The sequence below is a fragment of the Bidens hawaiensis genome, unplaced genomic scaffold, assembly GCF_021521415.1.
Source record: "Bidens hawaiensis isolate Kalapana, Puna unplaced genomic scaffold, B.hawaiensis_p1.1 tig00043606_1, whole genome shotgun sequence".
Classification (NCBI taxonomy): Eukaryota; Viridiplantae; Streptophyta; class Magnoliopsida; order Asterales; family Asteraceae; genus Bidens; species Bidens hawaiensis.
In genome coordinates this window covers 27,681-50,383 of record NW_027505847.1, presented here as the reverse complement: position 1 = coordinate 50,383, position 22,703 = coordinate 27,681, and the positions used below count along the sequence as shown (strand labels likewise).

General features: G+C 33.4%; 2 protein-coding genes and 1 pseudogene across 5 annotated transcripts; 1 reads left to right on the top strand and 2 right to left on the bottom strand.

The window, feature by feature from the left end:
• The first annotated feature begins 665 nt into the window (after window positions 1–665).
• LOC143615595 (shaggy-related protein kinase epsilon-like) lies at window positions 666–5,331 on the top strand. 3 transcript variants are annotated; one of them, XM_077088694.1, is made up of 13 exons: window positions 666–986; window positions 2,808–2,985; window positions 3,108–3,200; window positions 3,308–3,367; window positions 3,449–3,721; window positions 3,815–3,886; window positions 3,977–4,033; window positions 4,122–4,262; window positions 4,362–4,412; window positions 4,505–4,600; window positions 4,699–4,782; window positions 4,881–4,983; window positions 5,066–5,331. In XM_077088694.1, exons 2-13 carry the CDS (start codon window positions 2,875–2,877, stop codon window positions 5,146–5,148), a joined length of 1,224 nt encoding a protein of 407 aa, XP_076944809.1. In that variant the 5' UTR covers window positions 666–986; window positions 2,808–2,874; the 3' UTR covers window positions 5,149–5,331. The 3 variants fall into 3 exon arrangements, with proteins under 3 accessions (XP_076944809.1, XP_076944807.1, XP_076944808.1); XM_077088692.1 differs by having other exon boundaries at window positions 672–986; window positions 2,808–2,994; XM_077088693.1 differs by lacking the exon at window positions 666–986 and adding an exon at window positions 1,315–1,384 and having other exon boundaries at window positions 2,808–2,994.
• Window positions 5,332–6,589: 1,258 nt separating this feature from the next.
• Window positions 6,590–11,097, bottom strand: LOC143615601 (phosphoenolpyruvate/phosphate translocator 2, chloroplastic-like). The gene is made up of 9 exons (XM_077088699.1): window positions 10,688–11,097; window positions 9,817–9,939; window positions 9,579–9,731; window positions 8,573–8,658; window positions 8,387–8,471; window positions 8,179–8,298; window positions 8,023–8,100; window positions 7,208–7,337; window positions 6,590–7,138 (listed from the first exon to the last, which is right to left on the bottom strand). The coding sequence occupies exons 1-9, from the start codon at window positions 11,036–11,038 to the stop codon at window positions 7,068–7,070; spliced, it is 1,197 nt and encodes a 398-aa protein (XP_076944814.1). The 5' UTR covers window positions 11,039–11,097; the 3' UTR covers window positions 6,590–7,067.
• A 3,407-nt stretch (window positions 11,098–14,504) lies between these two features.
• LOC143615602 (phosphoenolpyruvate/phosphate translocator 2, chloroplastic-like) lies at window positions 14,505–19,796 on the bottom strand (annotated as a pseudogene). The gene is made up of 9 exons (XR_013150499.1): window positions 19,553–19,796; window positions 18,012–18,134; window positions 17,759–17,912; window positions 17,166–17,251; window positions 17,013–17,097; window positions 16,265–16,384; window positions 16,102–16,179; window positions 14,755–14,884; window positions 14,505–14,677 (listed from the first exon to the last, which is right to left on the bottom strand). The product of XR_013150499.1 is annotated as a phosphoenolpyruvate/phosphate translocator 2, chloroplastic-like (transcript).
• Window positions 19,797–22,703: the final 2,907 nt, after the last annotated feature.

Below are 22,703 nucleotides of genomic sequence, written 5' to 3'. Positions count from 1 at the left end.
GAATCTTTGTTTTTTGATTGGAAGTCTAGGTTTTGGAGCGCACACAGTAAAAAAGGTGGATAATCACGAGAACAATATTTTAACAATCAACGTTGGTTATTAAGCTAATTATGCCCAAATATGTTGTCCCATTTTAAGTTTTAGCAGAAAAATCTAGCAAGACACCACCATAGCAACCAAGATGAGAGTGGAATGTGTATTTTCTCTTGATACATTTAGACCGGCTATCTTACTTTATTAAAACTCTTATAAAAACAAACTATTGTCGTTTGTTGATTCCAGTAACACATCCCAATTTGAAATTACAAAACCATCTTCAATTCTATAATATTTAAATACTTTTAGTGAATTTCCTTTTTAAACTAAGCCAAATCAAATTAATCTAAAGCCAGTTCAATTAAAATCAAGCTGAGCCATGGCTTAGATTTTCAACTCAGTTTCAAAACCAAGGCTAGCCAAACCAGGGTACGCTCAGGGGTTTAAACCGATCTAGCTTTGCTCGGCTCGGCTCGGCTCGTTTTATAATTTAACAGTTATTGTGGTTTATAGAAATTGAAATTGAAATTGAAATACATCATTAAATGATTCCAAGTTTCCAACTAAAGGCGTACATAAAGCACCCTCATCCAACCGTTAAAAAGCCACACCCAAAAAGATCAACGGCTACAAAACTTCAACAACACAAAAACTCACACCAATCCCACCACGGGCCCCACCCATACAGCCAATGCATACGGACCTCTAAACTCGCCCCAAATCAGATTTCATAAATCCATTTCAAATCCGCCTGCAACAAATCAAATCAATTCAACTTCATCATACAAAACATATTATTAATATTATTATTATTATTGAATCGCAGTCTCAGAAGCATCAAATTCACCGGCGTTACGTTCCGATTTCAATTATTTAGCGGTTGTTTTGATCCGGTGGTGAATTCGATCGGCGATTTACCGATTCCGAGCTGTTTTAGCTACAAATTACAGGTATATATATCGGATTTATTGCTTATTGAATCAGTTTGTTTGTGTAGTTTTGTAATTAGATTATAACTGAGTATGATTTTGCCTTAATTTTGTGTTATGTGGTTGTTATGATAGGTTTTAGTTGTTAGGGCACATATTTATTGAAATTAGGGCAAGTTTTGGTAGGTTACATGTAAATAGGAGAGTGTAAAAGATATAAGTTAAGAGGATGTAGCTTCTGGTTTGAAAATTAAGCTGTAAATTGTTATTTATGACTAAGCTGCAGCTAGTGGTAGGTTTTGAGTTTTGACAAACTCGAAATGAGAAAAGATTTCGGTTTTTTAGCGGTTGTTTTGGTACGGTGTTAGAGTTTTGTCGGCGTTTTGCAGATTCCGAGCTGTTTTAGCTACAGATCACAGGTATATCCGTATATATCGAATTTATTACTTATTGTATTAGTTTATTTGTGTAATCACGTGGATAGATTAGAAAGTTAGAACTGAGTATGATTTGACCTAGAACTTCAGAAATTACGCAATCTCGTTGTCTCTGTGGTCAATTTTGCCCTAATTTTGTGTTATGTGGTTGTTAGGATAGGTTTTAGTTGTTAGTTGTTGGTGTTTGAAAGTTAGGGCACATATTCATTGAAGTTAGTGCAAGTTTGGTAGGTTAGCTGCTAAAATGGGATGCATAAAGTTTAATTAAAGGATGTAGCTCCTGGTTTGAAAATTAGACAATAAATTGTTATTTATGAGTTATGACTAAAACTTGCAGCTAGTGGTAGCTTTAGACAAACTCAAAATGACAATGGATTTCGGTTTTTTTCCATGGTGCTCTAGATCCTACAGATGTCATAATTTGTATTACCTTTCATCCATGCTTCTGAAATTATGTAGCCTTGATTTCTCTGTGATCAATTTTGCCTTCAATATCTGTTTTATGGTTAATAGGATAGCTTTTAGTCGCTAGTTGTTGGTGTTTGAAAGTTAGGACACATATTCATTGAAATTAGGGCTTTGGTAGGTTACCTGCAATTAGGGGAGTGTTTAAATATATAATTAGAGGATGTAGCTGCTGGTTTGAAAATCAAACTATAAATTGTTATTTATGAGTTATGACTAAAAGATTGCAGCTAGTGGTAGGTTTTGACAAACTCAAAATGAAACGGCTTTCGGTTTCTTTCTATAATGCTCTAGAAGTTACACATGCCATGTATTGTTTTATCTACTATGCGATTTTGATACATGCTTCTGGATCATAGGGATCTCTAGATAACTTTAATGAAGATGTTATTTAATGATGAGTTGTGATTTTATTGTTATACAAATGCTTTTTAACACGAGTGATTTTGGAAGTAATAGTATCATGAAATGTTCAAGCTCATGATTTGAACTAGGGCTTCAGAAGTTACGGAATCTTGTTTTCTCTGTGATTAATATTGCTTTCAGTTTCTGTTATATGGTTATTAGGATAGCTTTTAGTCGTTAGTTGTTGTTTGAAAGTTAGGGAACATGTTTATTGAAATTAGGGCAAGTTTGGTAGAAAATTTACCTGAAAATAGGGGAGTGTATAAAATATGAATTAAAGGATGTGGCTCCTTGTTTGAAAATCAATCAATAAATAGCTATTTGTGACTAAAAGTTGCAGCTAGTGGTAGGTTTTGACAAACCGAAAATGACAGCAGCTTTCTGTTTCTTTCCATAATGCTCTAGATGCTACACATGTCACAATTTGTTTTAGCCACTATGCAATTTTGATTCATGCTTCTGGATTATAAGGATCTCTATATAACTCTGAAGTAGATGTTATTTAATGATTTCTTATGATTTTTTTGTTTTACAGACGCTTTTTAACACGGGTGATGCTTAAGTGACACGAAATACATTATACTATTCGGTCTTCCACAATTATGGCTTCTGGTGGAATGGCTCATCCAACGGTCGAAAAAGTAGATGGTGATTCAATGTTTGTTGACAAATTGCCTGAAGAAATCAATGAAATGAAAATCCGAGATGACAAGGTGGAAAAGGTTGCTCCTTGTGTCTTCTACACAGTTTCTTTTCATTTACTTTTTGCAATTTGGTTTTTTATTCCTTGGGTGCATCTCTTTTACATCTCTCACATATAAGTTGCCTATTTTAGGAAATGGAAGCAACTGTAGTGAACGGAAATGGCACTGAAACTGGTCATATTATCGTTACTACTATTGGAGGAAGAAATGGTCAACCCAAACAAGTAACTTTATGTCTTTACACACCTCATAAAGTGTTTATATGGTTGTGTATAAGATAGACTTTAGATATGATTCCACTTGTTTAAATACCTTGTGACTATTATTTCAGACAATAAGCTACATGGCGAAGCGTGTGGTTGGGCAGGGTTCTTTTGGAATTGTGTTTCAGGTAATATTTTAATTTACCTCGAAAAATACCTCAAAAGAAGAATCTTTTACATACCTCATAAACAATTTGTGATGTATGCAGGCTAAATGCTTAGAAACTGGAGAAGCTGTTGCAATTAAAAAAGTATTGCAGGATAAACGTTATAAAAACCGGGAATTACAAACGATGCGACTTCTTGATCATCCCAATGTTGTTTCACTTAAACATTGCTTCTTTTCAACTACAGACAAAGATGAACTTTATCTCAATTTGGTTCTAGAATATGTACCAGAAACAGCTTATCGTGTGGCTAGACACTATAGCAAGGCCAATCAAAGAATGCCCATGATTTATGTCAAACTATACACTTATCAGGTTTGCCCTTTTCATATACGAACCTTCATTTATTCTTATTTATATTCACATTCCCTTTTCATATATGAACCAATGATGCTCTGTTGTTTTCAGATTTTTAGAGCACTGGCATATATTCATTCAATGGGCATCTGCCACCGAGACATTAAGCCTCAAAATCTGCTGGTTTGCTTCTATCAACCTCACCCCTTCCCTCCCTCCCTCCCGTCTAAAATATAAAACAAGTTTGAATATATTGAAAAATATTACTTGCAGGCGAATCCTCATACCCACCAGCTCAAACTATGTGACTTTGGAAGTGCGAAAGTTCTGGTAATATATATGTTTGGTCATTAGTTATAATGTTATAACATGTTTTTGTTACTTTGTTGATTTTATTTTATATTGTCTGAATGAACAGGTGAAAGGCGAACCAAATATATCATATATATGTTCTCGGTATTACCGTGCGCCTGAACTCATCTTTGGGGCAACTGAATACACAACTGCCATTGATGTGTGGTCGGTCGGTTGTGTTCTTGCTGAACTGCTTCTAGGACAGGTTATCTACGTTAATAATAATACTCTCTTTAGTTGAGCTGTTAATTATACGTCATGAAATATTTCTTTTTTTTAAATCTATTTCCATTGTACTGTTTAGCCTCTGTTTCCTGGTGAGAGTGGAGTTGACCAACTCGTAGAGATCATCAAGGCAAGTTTTATCACTTTATACAAAAAATGTTTACCTTGAAAATAAAAATTCTTCTGTTTTGTATTTATTTGTTTTTTTAATCATCTTTTTAGGTTCTTGGTACACCGACCCGTGAAGAAATTAAATGCATGAATCCAAACTACACTGAATTTAAGTTCCCACAAATCAAAGCTCACCCTTGGCACAAAGTGAGGATAATTATTACTTACTTTTCAATTTCACTTGCACCTGCATTTTTAAACTGTTATTATGTTATATTTAATTCAACTTCACTTTTCTTACATAGATTTTTCACAAGCGGACCCCGCCAGAAGCCGTAGATCTTGTTTCAAGACTCCTTCAATATTCTCCTACCTTGAGGTGCACTGCTGTAAGTGCACATAACCTTTTATTTCAAACTATTTTAATTCACTGTAAATATTTGTATATCGATGTTCTTGTATAATAAATAACAAACTGTTTCATCAGTTGGAGGCATGTATCCACCCTTTCTTCAACGAACTTCGTGATCCAAACACGCGTCTTCCAAACGGGAGGCCCTTGCCACCACTCTTCAATTTCAAGTCTCAAGGTTAGTTATTATTTCTAATGATCATGTGTTTGTTTGCATTGGAATTGTTCATTAACTGGTTCGGTTTATGGTAAATTGACAGAGCTGAAAGGGGCATCTTTGGAACTTTTGGCTAAACTGATACCAGAACATGCTCGCAACCAGTGCGCCTTCCTTAGCTTCTAAGTCACTTAAATTATTATTGTTGTGTAATATGTTATGTTATGTTATCCTCATATGCTTATTTGTTGTTCAACTTTGTTGCCTACCTGTTTTTATGTTCACCTTAGACCAGGGCTTGAATCTTAATGCTTTATGTAGTATGTTACGTCGTTTCATATATATATTAACTCTTTAACATGATTAAAAGCTGCTTTCTGATTATGATTATATCATATAAAGAGATATAATACAAATTTACAATGTTATTTGTAGAGCTACATTTCGTAGAATCATGAAATGAAGATGCAGATCATGCAGGCATTTATGCATTATGGTTGAAAAAGTGTGTTATTGGCATTGTCTTGTTTTGCTTAAGAATTTACCTTAGTGATTTCAGTTGAAACAACTTGAAGATGCGCCCTGTGCAACCGCTAGTCGAAAGTGTTGTGGTAATCTTTGAGTGACTCGTTTAGTGCACCATTACAATGGCATCAAGTTCGAATAATTATATTATATATATGTATTGCAATGGGTTTAGACTGCCCTCGTTTCAACCGAGTTAGAATTAGGGAATACATTCTACATCATTACTTTGTCTGGAGTTTTCAACCTTTGTTAGCCGGGTTTATACCCTTTCAACTACTCGGGTCTACCTGTAGGGGTGTGAACATGAACCTAAGCAGGAACTCGATTCCCGTCATTGAAGTCTTTGAATCTAAACTCTCATCATGGTAAGCCAAAACTTTACCTTTCAGTGGTAGAATAACATTAGTTAAATTTTTCTTGGCAGCATTCCAATTTATTACCTATCTGTGAACTGGAGAAGAGATCCACAAGATGAATCGGAGACAACAGAACGACAAAAACGCCTAGCCATTCGGTAATCACACATATCTGACCGTGAAGATAAGGGTATCCGTAATGGAGCGGCTATAACGCCCATTTTTTATGTAACGTAGACGCGGGGCTTTTCTAGTTTTATGCGAAGTGGTTGAAACCCCTCCAAGTTCTAATGTTTAAATGATCTTTAAGATAATTAAAAATTTAAAAATGAAGGAAAGATATGATTGGTCAGTTGACCAAACCTTTTGCCCCAAACACCGTCATCCCAACAACGGGCAGAGCCAAAAACACTTCAAAAAACGGCCCACTCGTAGTGGTGTGGGGGCGTTTTTGGCGCAAAAAACATGGGTGACGCCCCAATACGGATGCCCCGACTGGGTTTTATCGGGAGGCGACAAGTGATTTCTCGTTTCAAGAAATTAGGTTAGAAATTGATCCTCTAAATGATGAAAATTTCGTTTGGATGCAACAGTTGCCATCAAAGATTTTTTTTTTGGCTAAAGGGAATTAATAGAAACTTAAATGTAGAAACGTTGTTAAAACAAGGTTGCAATTCGTCTGTGTTCATTTTGTGGTTAAGCTATCATTTTTCGTCTATATCTCGTTGAGTGAAGTTTTAGCCATCCTCAATTAGCTCCAGACGAGGACACAAAAAACGTTATATATGTGTATTAACCACATGTTGGTATATATAGAAAGCGCGTGGTGGCAAGTTTTTCAACAACCATCACTATGCTATAGTGGTCCAACAATTGTAGTTTTAATTTTGTCAATTGGTACCACTTGAACACTATGTGATTTGTACATTTTCTTTCTAGGTTTTGTTATATAGTCACAACCCTTAAAAAAGTTATCTAATATATTGTTTATCTTAAAAGTTTGCCTTTTAGTCATTGTTCTAGTGTGTCAATATCTCACTATCTTGTAATTCGGTATACGTCTATATTTAAGAAGAGGAATCATGGTTAATAAATATATAAAGAAACCCTGGATTTATAAGCATTTTCACATAAATGAAAGTGCTCCTCAATGCTATTATGCATATGCACTATCAATCCAAGGAGACTCTTGTCGAACGACTTTTTACTTGTGAGTACAAGTCAAGCAGCCTTTGGTTTTATCCGCTTTGCCTTTGAATACAAGAAAACTCCGGCAAGGGTCAAACCAGTTCCTGAAATTAAAGTTCAATTTCATAAATGCGTTATAGAAGTTGAATGTAGTAAATTGTAAGCATTTGTACCGAGAGAATTGATGGGAGAAACCGGTGTCTGGAAGAAGATAACAGATGACACAATCACCACCACGCGCTTCACACAGTTCCCCACAGCATGTGTCACCGGTGACACCAATCCTAGAATCACGTATGAAACCTGTTTGCCCAAACACAGACGAATGCTTTTAAAATAGTTGTCAAGTTTCACACTTGTAGAGATGCGCACAAAACCAAAAACCCAATCATAATAGGAATAACCGACGTCGAATAGATATAACTGACCCAAATAAAAAATCGATGGTTGGCTTATATTTCTTTTTTTTGGAAGGCATATTTTCACTTCAGTTTTGGTTTATTGTAACAAAATCCCGAAAAACCGATTGAACCGTTACAGAAAAACCAATTTCAAGTAATTCATAAGAAATTAATAATTTTGATTTATTTTTTATTTTTATATTTTGACCAACAAAACGTAGAAGTTAATTAATAATGCAGCCCAAAAATATTAGATCAAAATGTGTAATAATCAACTAAATGTTAATTTAGAAATATAATTTAGGTCCAAAGTTTCAGGCCGAAATTCATTACTATTAGTCATTTTTTTCCGACACGAAATTTTCATGCCAAAATGGTAAAACAGAAACCCAAAAAACATAAACCAAACGGTTTTTCAAACCCAAAAATCATATTTTCGGTTTTGTTTTAGAAATTCGTAGCATTTGAAACTTGAGCTGTTTAGAGTGGCCATAGGTGGAACAATTGTGAAACTTGTTTACTATTATTTACGGTGATGTAGGGTAAATTTAAACTATGGTTAATTTTATTTCTATGACTGTAATTACCTGTTGATAACTATGGAAGCAGATGCCACTCAGGACAAATCTTAGACATAGATCTCTTACATTTACACCTTGACTTGCCTAAAGAAAAAATTTTTACAAACATATCAACATACATCAAAAATGCTAATTTATTTCTATGATTATAACTATACTCACAGCAAACTGGAGGTATTCGGGCGTAAACTTGACGCCTTCTAGCAAGAACACAAATGGGATCAACATGAAAAGGGAGACGATTGTCATAACCGAGAAGAGATTGATATTATCCAAAGCTTCCTGTCATTAATCACTTGATATTAGCACAGGTTACAACTTACAAGTATTATGTATATGTTGGTTGATTAATGAAATTATGAAAGTGTACCTCTTTGTTAATCATAAACATTTTGCTAAGCACATTACGCGATTGGTTGGTCACATTTGAGGCCATTGCACTACCAAAACCAACCCTGTAACACTCACATATGATGGTTAATAGGTCAACTCTAAGCATATACATGATTATATAATTTTTTGTCCATTTAATTAAAAAAAAGTTTTGGTATCAAACCAGTTAAATGAAGCCTCAGTGAAGGATGCTAATGCCACACCGCCGACGATAGGTACCAGAGATGACACAACCCATATTGTCGGTCTCTATACATGCATACATATGTTAGGATCTCAGTTAAGCAAAACACATTATCAAAATGCACAAAATAAACTACCACGACACACAAGGATTTACGTGGTTCAATCTAGGTGATCTACGTCAACGGGCTGCAACCAGGATTTTTTATTATTGCTTTATGCTCTCAACATTCGTGATGATATATTATAAGTATGATATGAACATATAGAGACTAGTCTAGATCTTGTGGAACAATAAAAGATAAATCGGGTTTCTATTTAGGATACTAGGGCCAACGCCCTAGTAGTGGCGGACCCAATAAAATTCACAAGGGCCGAAAAGAGTCGGTGTTAAAATTTCGTGAGGTCGGTCGGGTAACATATATATATAACTCTAAAAATTATTTACAGGGTCAACCGACCCCTACACTTATAGTGTAGGTCCGGCAATGCTCCTTAGTGGTCTTCAACTAAAGAAAGGAACCCAAGGCCGACCATAAGGTGTGTCAGGGTGGTCGACAGCCACAGGCCCGACACCTCGCTAGGCCCAAATTTATTTATTTTTAAATTAAATGTATTTTTATTAAAACAATATGTATGTCTAGTGTTTAAACTCAATTACACAACCACTAGCTTGGCCTAGTGGCAAAGAAGTATTACTTTAATCCTATTTATATACAAAAGTTTTTTACACAACCCAAATTAAAACCAAGTAAGCTCATATAAAAATTAAATTGTTTAAACATAATAAAATACTCTTTCTACTTAATGCCTAAAAAAATTTTCGCCTTCGGCCCCAAATTTTTTTGCATTCTCGGAGCCGCCCCTGAAGGAACCCGATGAAGAATTGACACAAAGGCCTCCACCAAACCCAACAGCATATACAAGTAACAATTTCAAACAATCATTTATACAAATTCAAATATTACCAGTATTGAATTACTGACCTCAGAAAGCAAGAGTATAGAGAATAAAACAGTGAAAAAAGGCTCCATGGCTTTAATTGTATGAGTGAAAGAAACTGCAACTTTTCCCAAACTAATATTAGTTAAAAGATTCCCCATTGTATGTACTACTGCCAACACTAAAACAGGTACAATCTACATATATAAAACATTTTGAACATTAGAAGCAGAAAGAAACATTAAACATTTGTAGCATGATGAATTAATAATATAAGTTAACCTGTGATTTATGAAACTTTGGTATCGGATGAAGTTTAAGTGTCCACATAATCAAAATCATAAGCGTACCGCACCCGAACTGACACGTTGTAACCGTGGTTGGGTACGGGAAAACCTTGAGTACCTATAGTATATATAATGCATATATGTACAATCAATTCATTAAAGTATTTTCACCCTTTCTGCTTTTATTTATCAAAAGCTAAAGTATTATGTTCAATTATTCACCAATTAATTGGAATATCTTTATTTTTATATATCTTCTAACATTCTAAATCTACATCATCGTCCCTTAATTGCATACTTCTCCTTCTCCTAAATAAAAGTAACATTACATTTAATATTAATACATATTCACATGCTTGTAACCCAATGGTATCAAGGTGTTTGATAACGTTAAGTCCCAGACAAAAATGTGTAGTATTTACCGTTCAAAAAGAAATATATTAATACATATCCGAATTACATTTATGGTACAAAAATAAAAACTATTCGTAATATTAATACATATCCACGGGCTTGTAACCCAATGGTATCAAGGTATTTCATAAGGTTAAGTCCCAGACAAAAATGGTGTAGTATTTGTCGTTCAAAAAGAAATACATTAATTACTACATATCCAAATTACAGTTATGGTACAAAAATAAAAACTATCTATAATATTGTTAATACATATCCATCACCGGGCTTGTAACCCAATGGTATCAAGGTGTTTGATAAGGTGAAACCTCGTGAGGGTTCAAGTTCCAGACAAAAATGGTGTAATATTTGCCGTTCAAAAAATATATAAATTAATACATATCCGATTTACATTTACGGTATAAACTATAAAGATAAAATTGATTTGTAATTACAGTGGAAAAGAAATAAACCTGTTTGTTGAAGATGTTAAAGTATATATTCAACAAGTACCATACTCCAAACATGGCTGCAAGTTGTAAAGTCTTGCCAACTTTAGCCGGATCCGTAGACTCGCCCGAGGTTTCATTGGCAGCAGAAGCAGCAGCTCTAACAACCGGAGAATAATAATATTCATGGTGAAATCTTTTGTTGAAAAATGCTGAGTAAGATGATGTAAAAGAGAGAACAGAATGATTTGAATTTGTGGTTTTGTAGTTGATGCTAATTGGTATGACTTTAGGTCTGGTGTTATTACAGTTGATATGGTTTAAAGGTTTTAAATCTAGAGAGGATCTAGAGAGTGTTAATGCACAACTCTCCATCTCTTGTTTGTGTAAGAAAAAAATAAATGAGATTTTGATTGTATATTTGTGTATATCATATATGTGGTCTGCAGAGAGGGAGAAATATTTATTTATTTATATGTTATATAGTGAGATTGGCTGTAGTTTAGTTTGCTGGCATATAGATACAAAAATGACAAGTCAACATGGTTAGGGAACCAATTATATATATATCAACTAGTAAAAGTATATAATTTATTATTAAGAAAGTATGATGATTTAGGATTTAAGTATGCAAGTGTGCTGTTTAAGAACTATGCAACTTTATACTTATACTAAAAGCATAACTATATAGTATAACAACACAAATGTACAAATGTGAATGTAAAAATACATTAATTAATAGCTCTCGTATGTAGAACCAACAACGTACTTTACCTCTTCTTAGACAAAGCTCAGTTTGTACCAGAATATATGTGTGGCTATATATATATATACCACACATATGAGGAAAAATTACAGTTCATAAGTGAGGTAAAAAAGATGGAGTACAAAAGGTCTAGATGAATACTTATTTGTTTTGTGTTTAAAGAGGTTGATTATAGAATGAAAATCTTTCATATAAGGTTTGTAACCTGTTAATTAATTTTAACATGTAAAATGCATATGATTAACACACATCTATGTTATTTGTTTAGTGTTTTTGTTCATTATAATTATGTTATCCATGCTAATTTTGTTCATTGTTATTATGTTATTCACAATATTTTTGTTCATTGTAATTATTAATTATGTTATTCATAATATTTTTTGTTTTTTTGGTAACTTTCAGTCTTAACTACTAATTTTTATCTTAGGGTCACACATCGGTCTTTTTAGTATAGTTATAACCTAAATAAATATACGTGTTTGTATATATTTATATATGGGGTGCTTATAGAGAATTTCAGAATGTCCTGATGACGAAATAATTCATTTTTGTCATCCGAACTTTAGGATTCTAAAAACGTCCCCTTTAAACACGTCTTTAACTACGTGTTTGAAGGCCAAACACGTCATTGACTATGTGTTTAACAGGTCAAAAACGAACGTAGAAAGAGAAAGAAAAGAGAGAGAGGGGATTTATTTTAGATGTAGCATAATTGCTTGCTTGGCATATATAAATCCAAAATGTATGTAAATGTGCTCCACACATTTATTATTGGGGACCGACTCATTTTTTGTTTAGTCGACATAAACGTTTTTCTTTCTTTCCAGAAAATAACGTGATTAGTATTTAATTTTATGTTTTTTCTCTACTTTCCGAGCTGGGATTGAGACAAATATGGTTATCCATTTCATTATCATTTGATAGAGTTGATAATTTTAGGCTTAGCGAAATGGCTCAACGCAAAGTTAAATAAGTTAGTGTTTATGGTAATTATATTCGTGTCATAACATGTTTAACTTCTTAGTTCTCATGTTAAATAGGCTAAGATATTGAAATGACATATGAACTGGTTACAAAATGACATAGTTGTGTACATAGGCGGATCCAAAGGGAAATGAGGGTCGGCAAGGTCCACACTCCACTGTCCAAATCTAACTTGTAGTGTGCACTGTGCAGCCTTGATTTGTAGTGTAATAGATAGCCCAATTTATTGGTTTAGTCTAAATGTCCACTCTCCAAAACCTCAAGCCAAGGCTCAAACCAAATAAATATAATCCTAATTGGTTATGTTTGATTTTAAATACAACGTGCCATCGTGAATCAACCTTTGCCTACCAAAAACCGCTCCGACTTCTCACAGTTTGTCTCTTGTCGCGTCGCCGCCGATCCATAATGTGCCCCTCCCCCGAAAACAAAAAAAATTATGTATTCGACTCTGAGGGTGTAGTTTCAAAAAATATAATTAAACACTTTATAATTAAACATGGATTGTAACTTCTAATAACTTTAATTTTTAGTGTTTTCTTAACAATGTTTAGAGAACCTTGTCAATAATCATGTTAAATGTGCCATGTCTTTTGTGTTATCAAATTGCTTCTATTTAATCAGTTAAACATGACATGCCACGTCATTTGTGTAACTAGACCGGTTACATTTAAAAGTTTCGCGTATAACTTCCTTATTAGCATGTCCATGTTTAAGAGAATAACATTGTTGATTAAGCATGTCATGTGATGCAACTCTCTATGTAAACATTCCCGTGTTAGTTTTATGAAAATGACACGTTCAATTAAAGTGTCGGGCCGAGATTCTCTAGTATTGCTAAATATGTTGTATCGAACACGACTTGTCCTACCAGCCCTGTCAATCTCTATCTACTTAAAACATGTTGCTAAAGATTTGGGTTTAAATTTATTAGGATGCTACATTCGAGTGGTGTGCTGGTTCTCAATTAAATTGAGCCATTGGTGATGGGTGACTAGTATGTGGACAACCTACCTTTTTTTGGGTTAAGTTGTTTAGCTTATTATGGATACCAATTACATTTTATATATTAGGTTTATTGGGATTTTAATAATCAATATTAATTGGTATTGATCGATAATAATCTTAAGTCAGTTTATCGTTATTGACGTCCTAAATTTTTAAAAAATTGACCCCATTGGTCCTTCGTTAAAAAAGGCTTAACGTTATATATATATGTATATATACATTCCGAATTTCAAACTAATGTTTAAGAGCTTTTGATCGGAAGGAGGATACGAGTCGATTGATGTAAAACTTTGTTTGAAATGGTGCTCCAAACCGCTTGTCCCTCAAAAGAAGAGAGAGAGAGAGAGAGATGAGTAAATTACTCATTTGTCCCTCAAACGAAGAGCAAAAATGTTTGTTTAAAAAATGCCGTTAAGAATACATACATACATACATACATACAACCGATGTTCCGGGTCGCTGTGACCCGGTAAGGCGTCCGAATGTTCGATCCGGGTCTGAAAACATTGGTTTTATCTTTTAAGTTTTAAGACAACTGGTATTATGAATTAGAGGGTGATCATGGATTCATGGTGATGTAGCCCGGACTCAAATTCATCAATCAAGTTGGGCCTGTTCTTTTAAAATCTGTTTGGGCCGAAAGCCACAAAATACCATGGGCTCGCTGTTTGGATGCGTATTCAAGAATATGAGAAAAAATAAAATAAAAAAAATCCATAGAAAAGAATCATCAAGAGCATGTAGCATAGTTGCATATATGATCCACGGTATAATGAAGAAAATTTCAAGACTTTTAAGGGCATGTTAGTATGTTACAAGTAAGCACGTTTCAAGAAAACTTTATACCGCAAGTATTGTGTCGCGTTAAGAAAGAGCACATCGGATTATAGATATCCGTCGGCGGTGGTATAAATAGGGCATCATATCCAAATTGTGTATTCTAGATTCTTGATTTCATATTCCACAATATTTGTTGTTCATATCAATTGGCCCTACTATAGGTTAAATATTAAAACTGTGTTTTATCATTATCTCATTATCTTGTAAGTCGATTACAAAATCTAATTTAAAGAGGTGAATCCTAAATTATCATCATTTTAAAATAAAAAAAACTGCTCCTCAATGTTATGTACAATCATTCTAAAGATAATCATAATGCCCAACCTATTTTTCTTGGAGTACAAGTCAAGTAACCTTTGGCTTTATCCGCTTTGCCTTCGAATACAAGAAAACTCCAGCAAGGGCCAAACCGGTTCCTAATATTAAAGCAACCGAGTTCCATCAACGTGTTATAGAAGTTAAATATTGTAGCAAATATTGTAAGCATTTGTACCAATTGCATTGATGGGAGAAACCGGTGTTCGAAAGAAGATAACAGTTGCCACGATGAGTATCACACGCTTCACACTGTTCGCTACCGCATGTGTCACTGGTGAAACCTTTCCTAGAATCATGTATGAAACCTGTTTGCCCAAAACATGTGCTCATAAAATAGTAATCAAGTTTCACATGTGTAGTAGTTTTAAAAGAAATTATAACTAAATAAAATCGAATCGTAACCAGAATAACCGCAATAATCAAACCCAATAAAAAACCGGTGGTTTGGTTTAGGGATGAGTTCGGTACCGAACCGGTACCAATCCCGATTTTCCCAAAGACTTGGTACTGGTACCGAAATTTAGGCAAAAATTAGGTAAATACTGGTACCGATCCCGAAAATCCCGATCCCAATTTCTGGTATTGAAATGCTCGTTTTGAAACTAGTGCCCAACACCATTTACTCATCCTAGTTTGGTTTTATGTTCTTTTTAAAAACCATATTTTTCAGTTTGCTTTCAATTTAGCTATAATAAAAAAATCCGGATTTTGAGTGGTTTATAAGAAATTAAAATGTTGTAGCCCAAATAAATTTATATCAAAATGTGAATAATCAACCAAAAAAAAGGAATATTGAATTTTAATAATCCAAATTTTGTCTCATTAACTGGCGGTAAGACTAACTTTAAAATGTAGCACAACAGTCCCAAGTTTAGACATATTAGCTGCCAAACAGCTTTTCACTAACGGGATCAGATTTTGTTAGTTTTTCATGACGTGTACGATGGTGTGGCAAAAATAGCGATGTGAATTGCTTATGTGGTAAAAATTATTTTAAAATTAAAATTAATTTTTTCTGACCAAAATAAGCGAACCAAATTTTTTTAACAAAAATAAAAGAACCAAACTTCTTTTTAACAAAAATAAACGAACGAACTATTTTTTTTAACAAAAAAACAAATTGGATTACTTTTTTAACAAAAATAAACGAACTAAACCAATTTTTTCTACCAAAAATAACGAACGAACTACTTTTCAACCACTTTTCTAACAAAAAAAAAAGATTTCGTTAGTGAAAAGCTCGTTTACAGACAATAGGTCGAAACTTGCAATTGCCGTGGTACATTTTTAAAGTTTGGCTTAGCGCCGGCTAATAAGACAAAGTTTAGATTATTATAATCCAATATTCCAAAAAGAAATTAGGTCTAAAGTTTCATACCGATAAAACAAAAACTGAACGGTTTTCAAAACCCATTTTTTCCTGTTTCTATTTTAAAATTTTGTAGCATTTGAAACTGGAGTTCTTTAAAGGTTGAACAATTGTGAAATCTACTATGATTATGGTTGGTAAAATTATATATACCTGTTGATAACTATGAAAGCATATGCCAGTCAAGATAGTTCTCAAACATAGGTCTCTTACATTTATACCTTGACTTGCCTACAGAAAAAAATGTTACAAACATATTATAAAACATCAAAAAAGACTAACTTATTTCTATTATTCTAATCTTAATTATACTCACAGCAAGCTGCAGGTATTCGGGCGTAAACTTGACACCTTCTAACGCGAACGCGAATGGGATCAAGAAGAAAAAAGAGAGGATTGTCATAACCGAGAAGAGATTGATATTATCCAAAGCTTCCTGTCATTAATCACTTGATGTTATTACAACTTACAAGCATTATGTATATGATGGTTGATTAATAAAAGGAAAATTGGTTTTTATTGGTTTCAACTATTGAATTTTTGTCGGCGCTGGTCCCAACTTTCATTTTGGCTGCAACGGTCCTAACTTTAACATTCGTTTCTTCCATCTGTGCACGACTAACGGAGTACTAACTCCGTTATGTAATTGGTGACATGTACATCCTACTTGTCAAAACATATGACATAGCTGCCTACGTGGATATTAGCTTATACTTAACATGTTTACATTCACAATTGATCTTCAATTCTTCACCCAGTCAAAATCCCACATTCTCTCAAGAACCCTAATTACATGTGTCAGGTAGAGAATTGGGGATCGATTGTAAATGTAAGTATAAGCTAATATCCACGTAGGCAGCCATGTCATATGTTTTTGACAAATAGGATGGACGCGCCACCAATTACACAATGGAGAGTTAGTACTCCGTCAGTCTACGACTGGTAGAAGAAACGAATGTTAAAGTTGGGACCGTTGCCAGCCAAAATGAAAGTTGGGACCAACGCCGACAAAAAAAGCAATAGTTGGAACCAATAAAAACCAATTTTCCTTAATAAAAGTGTACCTCTTTCTTAACCATAAGCATTTTGCTAAGCACATTACGCGATTGGTTGGTCACATTTGAAGGCATTGCACTCCCAAAACCAACCCTGTAACACTCACATACGATGGTTATATATTCTAGTGAAGTTTACTTAAAAATGTTTTAGTATCAAACCAGTTAAATGAAGCCTCGGTGAAGGACGCTAGCGCCACGCCACCAACAATAGGGACAAGAGACGACACAACCCATTTTGTCGGTCTCTGTGCATATATGAAATACAAACAATCGTTTTAGAAATCCAAATATTACTAATATAATAAGGTTTGGCGCTGAGCCGAACTTTGAAAATATACCACAACAGTCTCAACTTTCAAACTATTGTCCAGCAACAAGTTTTTCACTAACGGGGTTAGATCTCGCTAGTTTTTGATGACGTGGAACCGCTTACATGGAATTTCTTATTTTTTATTTAGTATTGCTTGGTTAATCCACGTAATACTAAATAAAAAATAAGAAATTAAAAAAAAATCCATGTAAGTAGTTCTACGTCAGCAAAAACTAACGAGATCTAACCCCGTTAATGAAAAGCTTGTTGTCGGCCAATAGTTTGAAAGTTGGGACTGTAGTGGTATATTTTCAAAGTTGGGCTCAACGCTAGCCAACGATGCAAAGTTTGGATTATTAAAATCCAATAGGCCTAGTAAAATAATAATAATAATAATAACAATAACAATAATAATAATAATGTATTTTCATGAATTACTGACCTCGGAAAGTAAGAGGGTAGAGAAGAGAACAGTGAAAAAAGGCTCCCATGGCTTTGATAGTGTGAGTGAAAGAAACTGCAACTTTTCCCAAACTAATATTAGTTAAAAGATTTCCCATTGTATGTGCCACTGCCAACATTAAAACAGGTACAATCTGACATATGTATAAAACCATTTGAACATTAGGAGCAGAAGGAAGCATTAAAAGGTTAAACATGATTTGTATCATGATGAATTAATAATATAAGTTAACCTGTGATTTATGAAACTTTGGTCTTGGATGAAGTTTAAGTGTCCTCATAATCAAAATCATAAGCGTACCGCACCCGAACTGACACGTTGTAAGCGTTGTGGGGTATGGGAAAACCTTGAGTACCTGTAGGAAACCAAATTCGATAAAAATATATATATAAATATATATATATATATATATATATATATATTAACGAATATTAAAAACTAACAAGAAACTACACCAAAAGAGTACACCTTGGGCATTTATTCATCAAAACCGAAAAAAATATGTATTAAATGTAAAATCCTCCTCTCATCAATGCAGTGGCGTGAACAAAAATATTTTCCTACGGGTTTGGAAAATTTTGAGGGACGGACGTCCGATTGTTTATCACTTAGATTTGGGTTTTCTATGGGTTTGATGTTAAAATACACTAATATATAACACTAAAACAAAATTTTGTACGGGTTCGGCCGAGCCCGTTCCCCTAAAGCTGCCTACGCCCCTGCATCTATGGCCATTGCATCCAAAACACGTTGGTGATATACATATATATCAGGGTCGGCCCATAGGGGTGGCGGGGTGGTCGACGGCCACAGGCCCGACACCCCGTTAGGCCCGAAACTTTTTTTAAAAAAATATATATAAAAATAATATGTATATTTAATGTTTAAACTCAATTACATGACCACTAGCTTGGTCTAGTGTCAAAGGGTTATTACTTTCAACCAAAAGGTTATGAGTTCTAGTCTCGTTTGAGACATTTTTAATCCTATTTTTATACAAAAATTTTTCACACAACCCAAATTATAACCAAGTAAACCTATATAAAAATTTAATTGTTTAAACCAACAAAATACTCCTTTTAAATTAAGGCCCAAAAAAATTTCACCTTCGGCCCAAAACTTTTTTTGCTTTCTCGGAGCCGGGTGTGACACACACACACACATATATATATAAAATTATGTAAACAACTTTTTAATGACTGATACAATATCACATGGTAAAAAAAATTGAGATTATGTATTCCTTATGAACCCAACATCTCTCCTCTCAGAGTTGATAGCGGGTTTTGTACACGGCGTTACATTTATAAAAAATAAAAAATATTTGTAATGTTGTAGTTAATACGTATCCGAATTATATTTATGGTATTACGTACACTACTAGAAAACAAGTCGTTTTCTCACAAAAAATTCCTACAAATTTCCTACGACAAGTAATTCCAACAGATTTTCATCAAAAATAAGCTCCAACTTTGCTATAATATTATCTAATAAACATTATGTTAAGTCAAAATAGTTTTTGTAGAAAAGTTGTAAGAAGTTTACAACTACATGTTTTTTAGCAATTTTGTAAGAAAAGTTGTTGCAAAACGGTTGAAAACGATTTTCAAGCATGTGTTTTTTCAACGTAAATTTTTGTTGGAAAACTTTTAGAAACTGGATTTACCAACAAATTTCCTACGAATTCAGTTGTAGAAAAACATCTCTTTTTCTAGTAGTGTTAAAACAAAAAATACATATGTACTGTTAATACATAGCAAGAGGTAAAGCAACCTGCTTGTTGAAGATGTTGAAGTAGATATTAAGCAAGTACCATGCTACAAACATGGCTGCAAGTTGTAAAGTAGTCCAGCCAATTTTAGCTGGCTCTATAAACTCGCCGGAGGTTTCAGGAGCAGCAGCAGCAGCTCTGGCAACCGTGGGATCATAATGAAATCGTTTGGCGGAAAATGCATTATAATTGTTGAAGAGTGAGTAAGATGGAAAAGAGATAACCGAATGATTTGAATTTGAGGTTATGTAGTTAAGGGACTTAATGCTGCTTGGTATGATTTTCGGTCTGGTAATGCATAACTCTCCATGTTTGTTTGTGTGAGTAAATAAGGGATATTTTGAACATATATATACACAAAAGAGAGAGTAAGGTAGTAAATCCAGAAAGATGTGGTATATGAGTCTTGTAATAAAGTTTCAAAGAAATGTCTATGACAGTTTTAAACAATTAAACATATTATAGGTACATTTGTAAAAAGTGAGATGGACTTCTATTTGGTAGTAAAGTGAAACTGGTGTTTACAAAATATAATATGAAAATGGAACAGTCAAAACAATTTAATTTAACTTACTTGGCTACTAGTTTTGATTTTTTAAAATTTCATAGATCATATTTATTAATATGTTTACAAATCTTTTTTTTCAACCCGTGTGTCACACGGGATATAAGCTAGTGTGTGTGTGTGTGTGTGTATATATATAGGATTGAGATCGTGTGAGAACTAATTGAGAACTTTGAGAACCATTTTGGACCACATAAAAAAACTCTTTATAAGAAAATAAAAAAGTTTATTAAAATACTTGAAAATAAAAAAAGTATCAATCAATCATACCTAGTAGATCCCACGCATAGCAAAGCTACTAGTACGATCTGTGGAGGGTGGGATTTTTATCTCTAAGGATAGAGAGGCTGCTTGCGGAGAGATAATAAAAAATATCGGTTTAGCAAAATTATACATATATGTATAATACTTATTTTTTAATTATATGCATGTTATTCTTTATACACATATGTACAATTAAGATAAATGATAATGTACATATGTGTACATTATGTAAATGAAGATTAAATAAAAATATACATATGTGGGGTTTGCACAAATGAAATTAACGTGCTAAGTGTAAAAATCAAGTAAAGTAATTATATATATAAGTAGAATAATTATGTAATTACATGATAGAGTAACTACATACGCCATAATACCAACGTTGTTGCATACTTGCATGATATAACACAATCGTAAATGGTAATGAGAACTAACAACGTACAAGTGATGCTTTTTTTATCGTTTTAAAAAAATTCACTTTATACCGTAGCCACTATACAGGGTTCACTTTTTTATCGCTTAAAAAAATTTCACTTTCTTACAATAAATTAAATTAAAATTCAAAAAAAAAATATTCACAATATTAGAAACAAAAAGTGTAAAAGAAATATCGTAATACGGTGGCTGAAAGCTAGTGTGTCTTAATTTGTAGTACTTGAGCATTGACGAATTTATTTTTTGGCTTAGTTCCGATGCCATAACCCAATATCAAATGAAGGCGCGTTGACTTGCGACCGCACCTCGAGGGTTTTACCAACAGACTACATGTTTTAAATATGTTTTAGTCATAAGTTATACGCGTGTGAATACTATAACGTACGTATCCTTTCTTGGGTTTATCGTAGTTACTTTTACGAACCTGGGCATATAAATCCAAAAGGCACAAGTCAAATAGTGCGGGAACACAAGTACGTTGTACATATATATTTTGGTGACACTTAAATATAGTTTAACAAACTTGAGACAAAGACACTTGTTCAGAAAGTATATATAACGTGACTGGTATATGTATGTTTTTTTCTTATACTTTCCAAGTTTGGATTCTCTACCATGAGAAATAGGTTACGATTGTAACATTCTAATTTCGGTGGAATTTTTAGGATATATTTATTTTAAAATGTTGTTATACAAGTGACATGGATCTGTGAAGTTAGAATCTTAGTTCGTTTTTAGGATATGTTCGTGGAACGACACTAACAGCTTAGATCTAGGGTTTCTCCACAAGCTGGTAAGTTGGTGTGTGGCTCATAGTTATCATCGTTAGTTGTTATCGCCTAACGTAGTTAACGCTAAGTATAGTTACAGCTTAACGACAGTTGTAAAATTGTAGTTATCGTTTACCATAGTCATGATATGAATACGGTATATTGCATTGCCCATATGATCACTTTGAATGTGATAACTTGGTAACAATTGTCATAGTTTGTGAGAACCTAAGTGAGTGATTACTTAAACATGCGACGTCACAAATTGGGCGTTGTGCGCAGTGAGGCACCGCAAGAGGGACTCCCTTCCCGATCTCTCTCGTTTATTAAATACCTAATAATAAAAATGGTTGAAGGCTAAAATGATAGTAAAAGATAGATTAAAAGATGACGTGACAGATAACAATGATATAGATTAAGAGCATTCACATCTTGTCCATCATATTTACTGAGTGAGGTTTTTACTTTTTATAATGTAGGGAATGGTTTATGGTGTTTTATGTGGAGCAGAGAGAAAATATATTGATTTTTTTTATATATTTGAAAAATTACTGAGTTATAATTAATTAATTGTTAATATTTTTGAAAGTTGTTATTAGTGAAGGAAATAGAAAATGTAATGATAAAGATATAAAAAATATTATTTAATTGAAGAGAAGAGATAAAATATATTGTATTTTAATGTAATTTTAGATTTAAAAATAAATGAAGAAATGAGAAAGCTCTAAGGTACTACTAGGGGTGAGCACGGTTCGGTTCGGTTCGGTTATTGGGTAAAACCCAAACCTAAACCTAAGCTATCGGTTATTTTAGAATACCAACTAATCGGTTTTCGGTTATTCGATTTTTCGGTTTTCGGTTATTTTCGGTTTCGGTTTAGGTTATTTTCGGTTTTTTTATTGTGAGTAGACATTACAAAAAAAAGAATTCAAAAAAAATATAGTACCTCATACATAAAAAATTTAAAATACAAAAATAGTCACGTGTTATGTGAAACCAAACAAATACAAGGTTGTTTGAGTAGTAGAGTTTAAAATTCAACAACGTTCTTAATAAAAAAAACTAAATGTATCCCGAATCTTCATTCATTATCTTATTTATCTTCAAAGTTTAGACCAA

Coding starts and splice junctions, on each gene's coding strand:
- LOC143615601 (XM_077088699.1), bottom strand. CDS start 11,038: ATGGAGAGTTGTGCATTAACACTCTCTAGATCCTCTCTAGATTTAAAA. Junction 9,732..9,816: donor CAAAGTTTCATAAATCACAG/GTTAACTTATAT, acceptor TTATATATGTAG/ATTGTACCTGTTTTAGTGTT. Junction 8,299..8,386: donor TGTTTATGATTAACAAAGAG/GTACACTTTCAT, acceptor GATTAATGACAG/GAAGCTTTGGATAATATCAA.
- LOC143615595 (XM_077088692.1), top strand. CDS start 2,875: ATGGCTTCTGGTGGAATGGCTCATCCAACGGTCGAAAAAGTAGATGGT. Junction 4,263..4,361: donor CTGAACTGCTTCTAGGACAG/GTTATCTACGTT, acceptor TGTACTGTTTAG/CCTCTGTTTCCTGGTGAGAG. Junction 4,984..5,065: donor CTTCAATTTCAAGTCTCAAG/GTTAGTTATTAT, acceptor GTAAATTGACAG/AGCTGAAAGGGGCATCTTTG.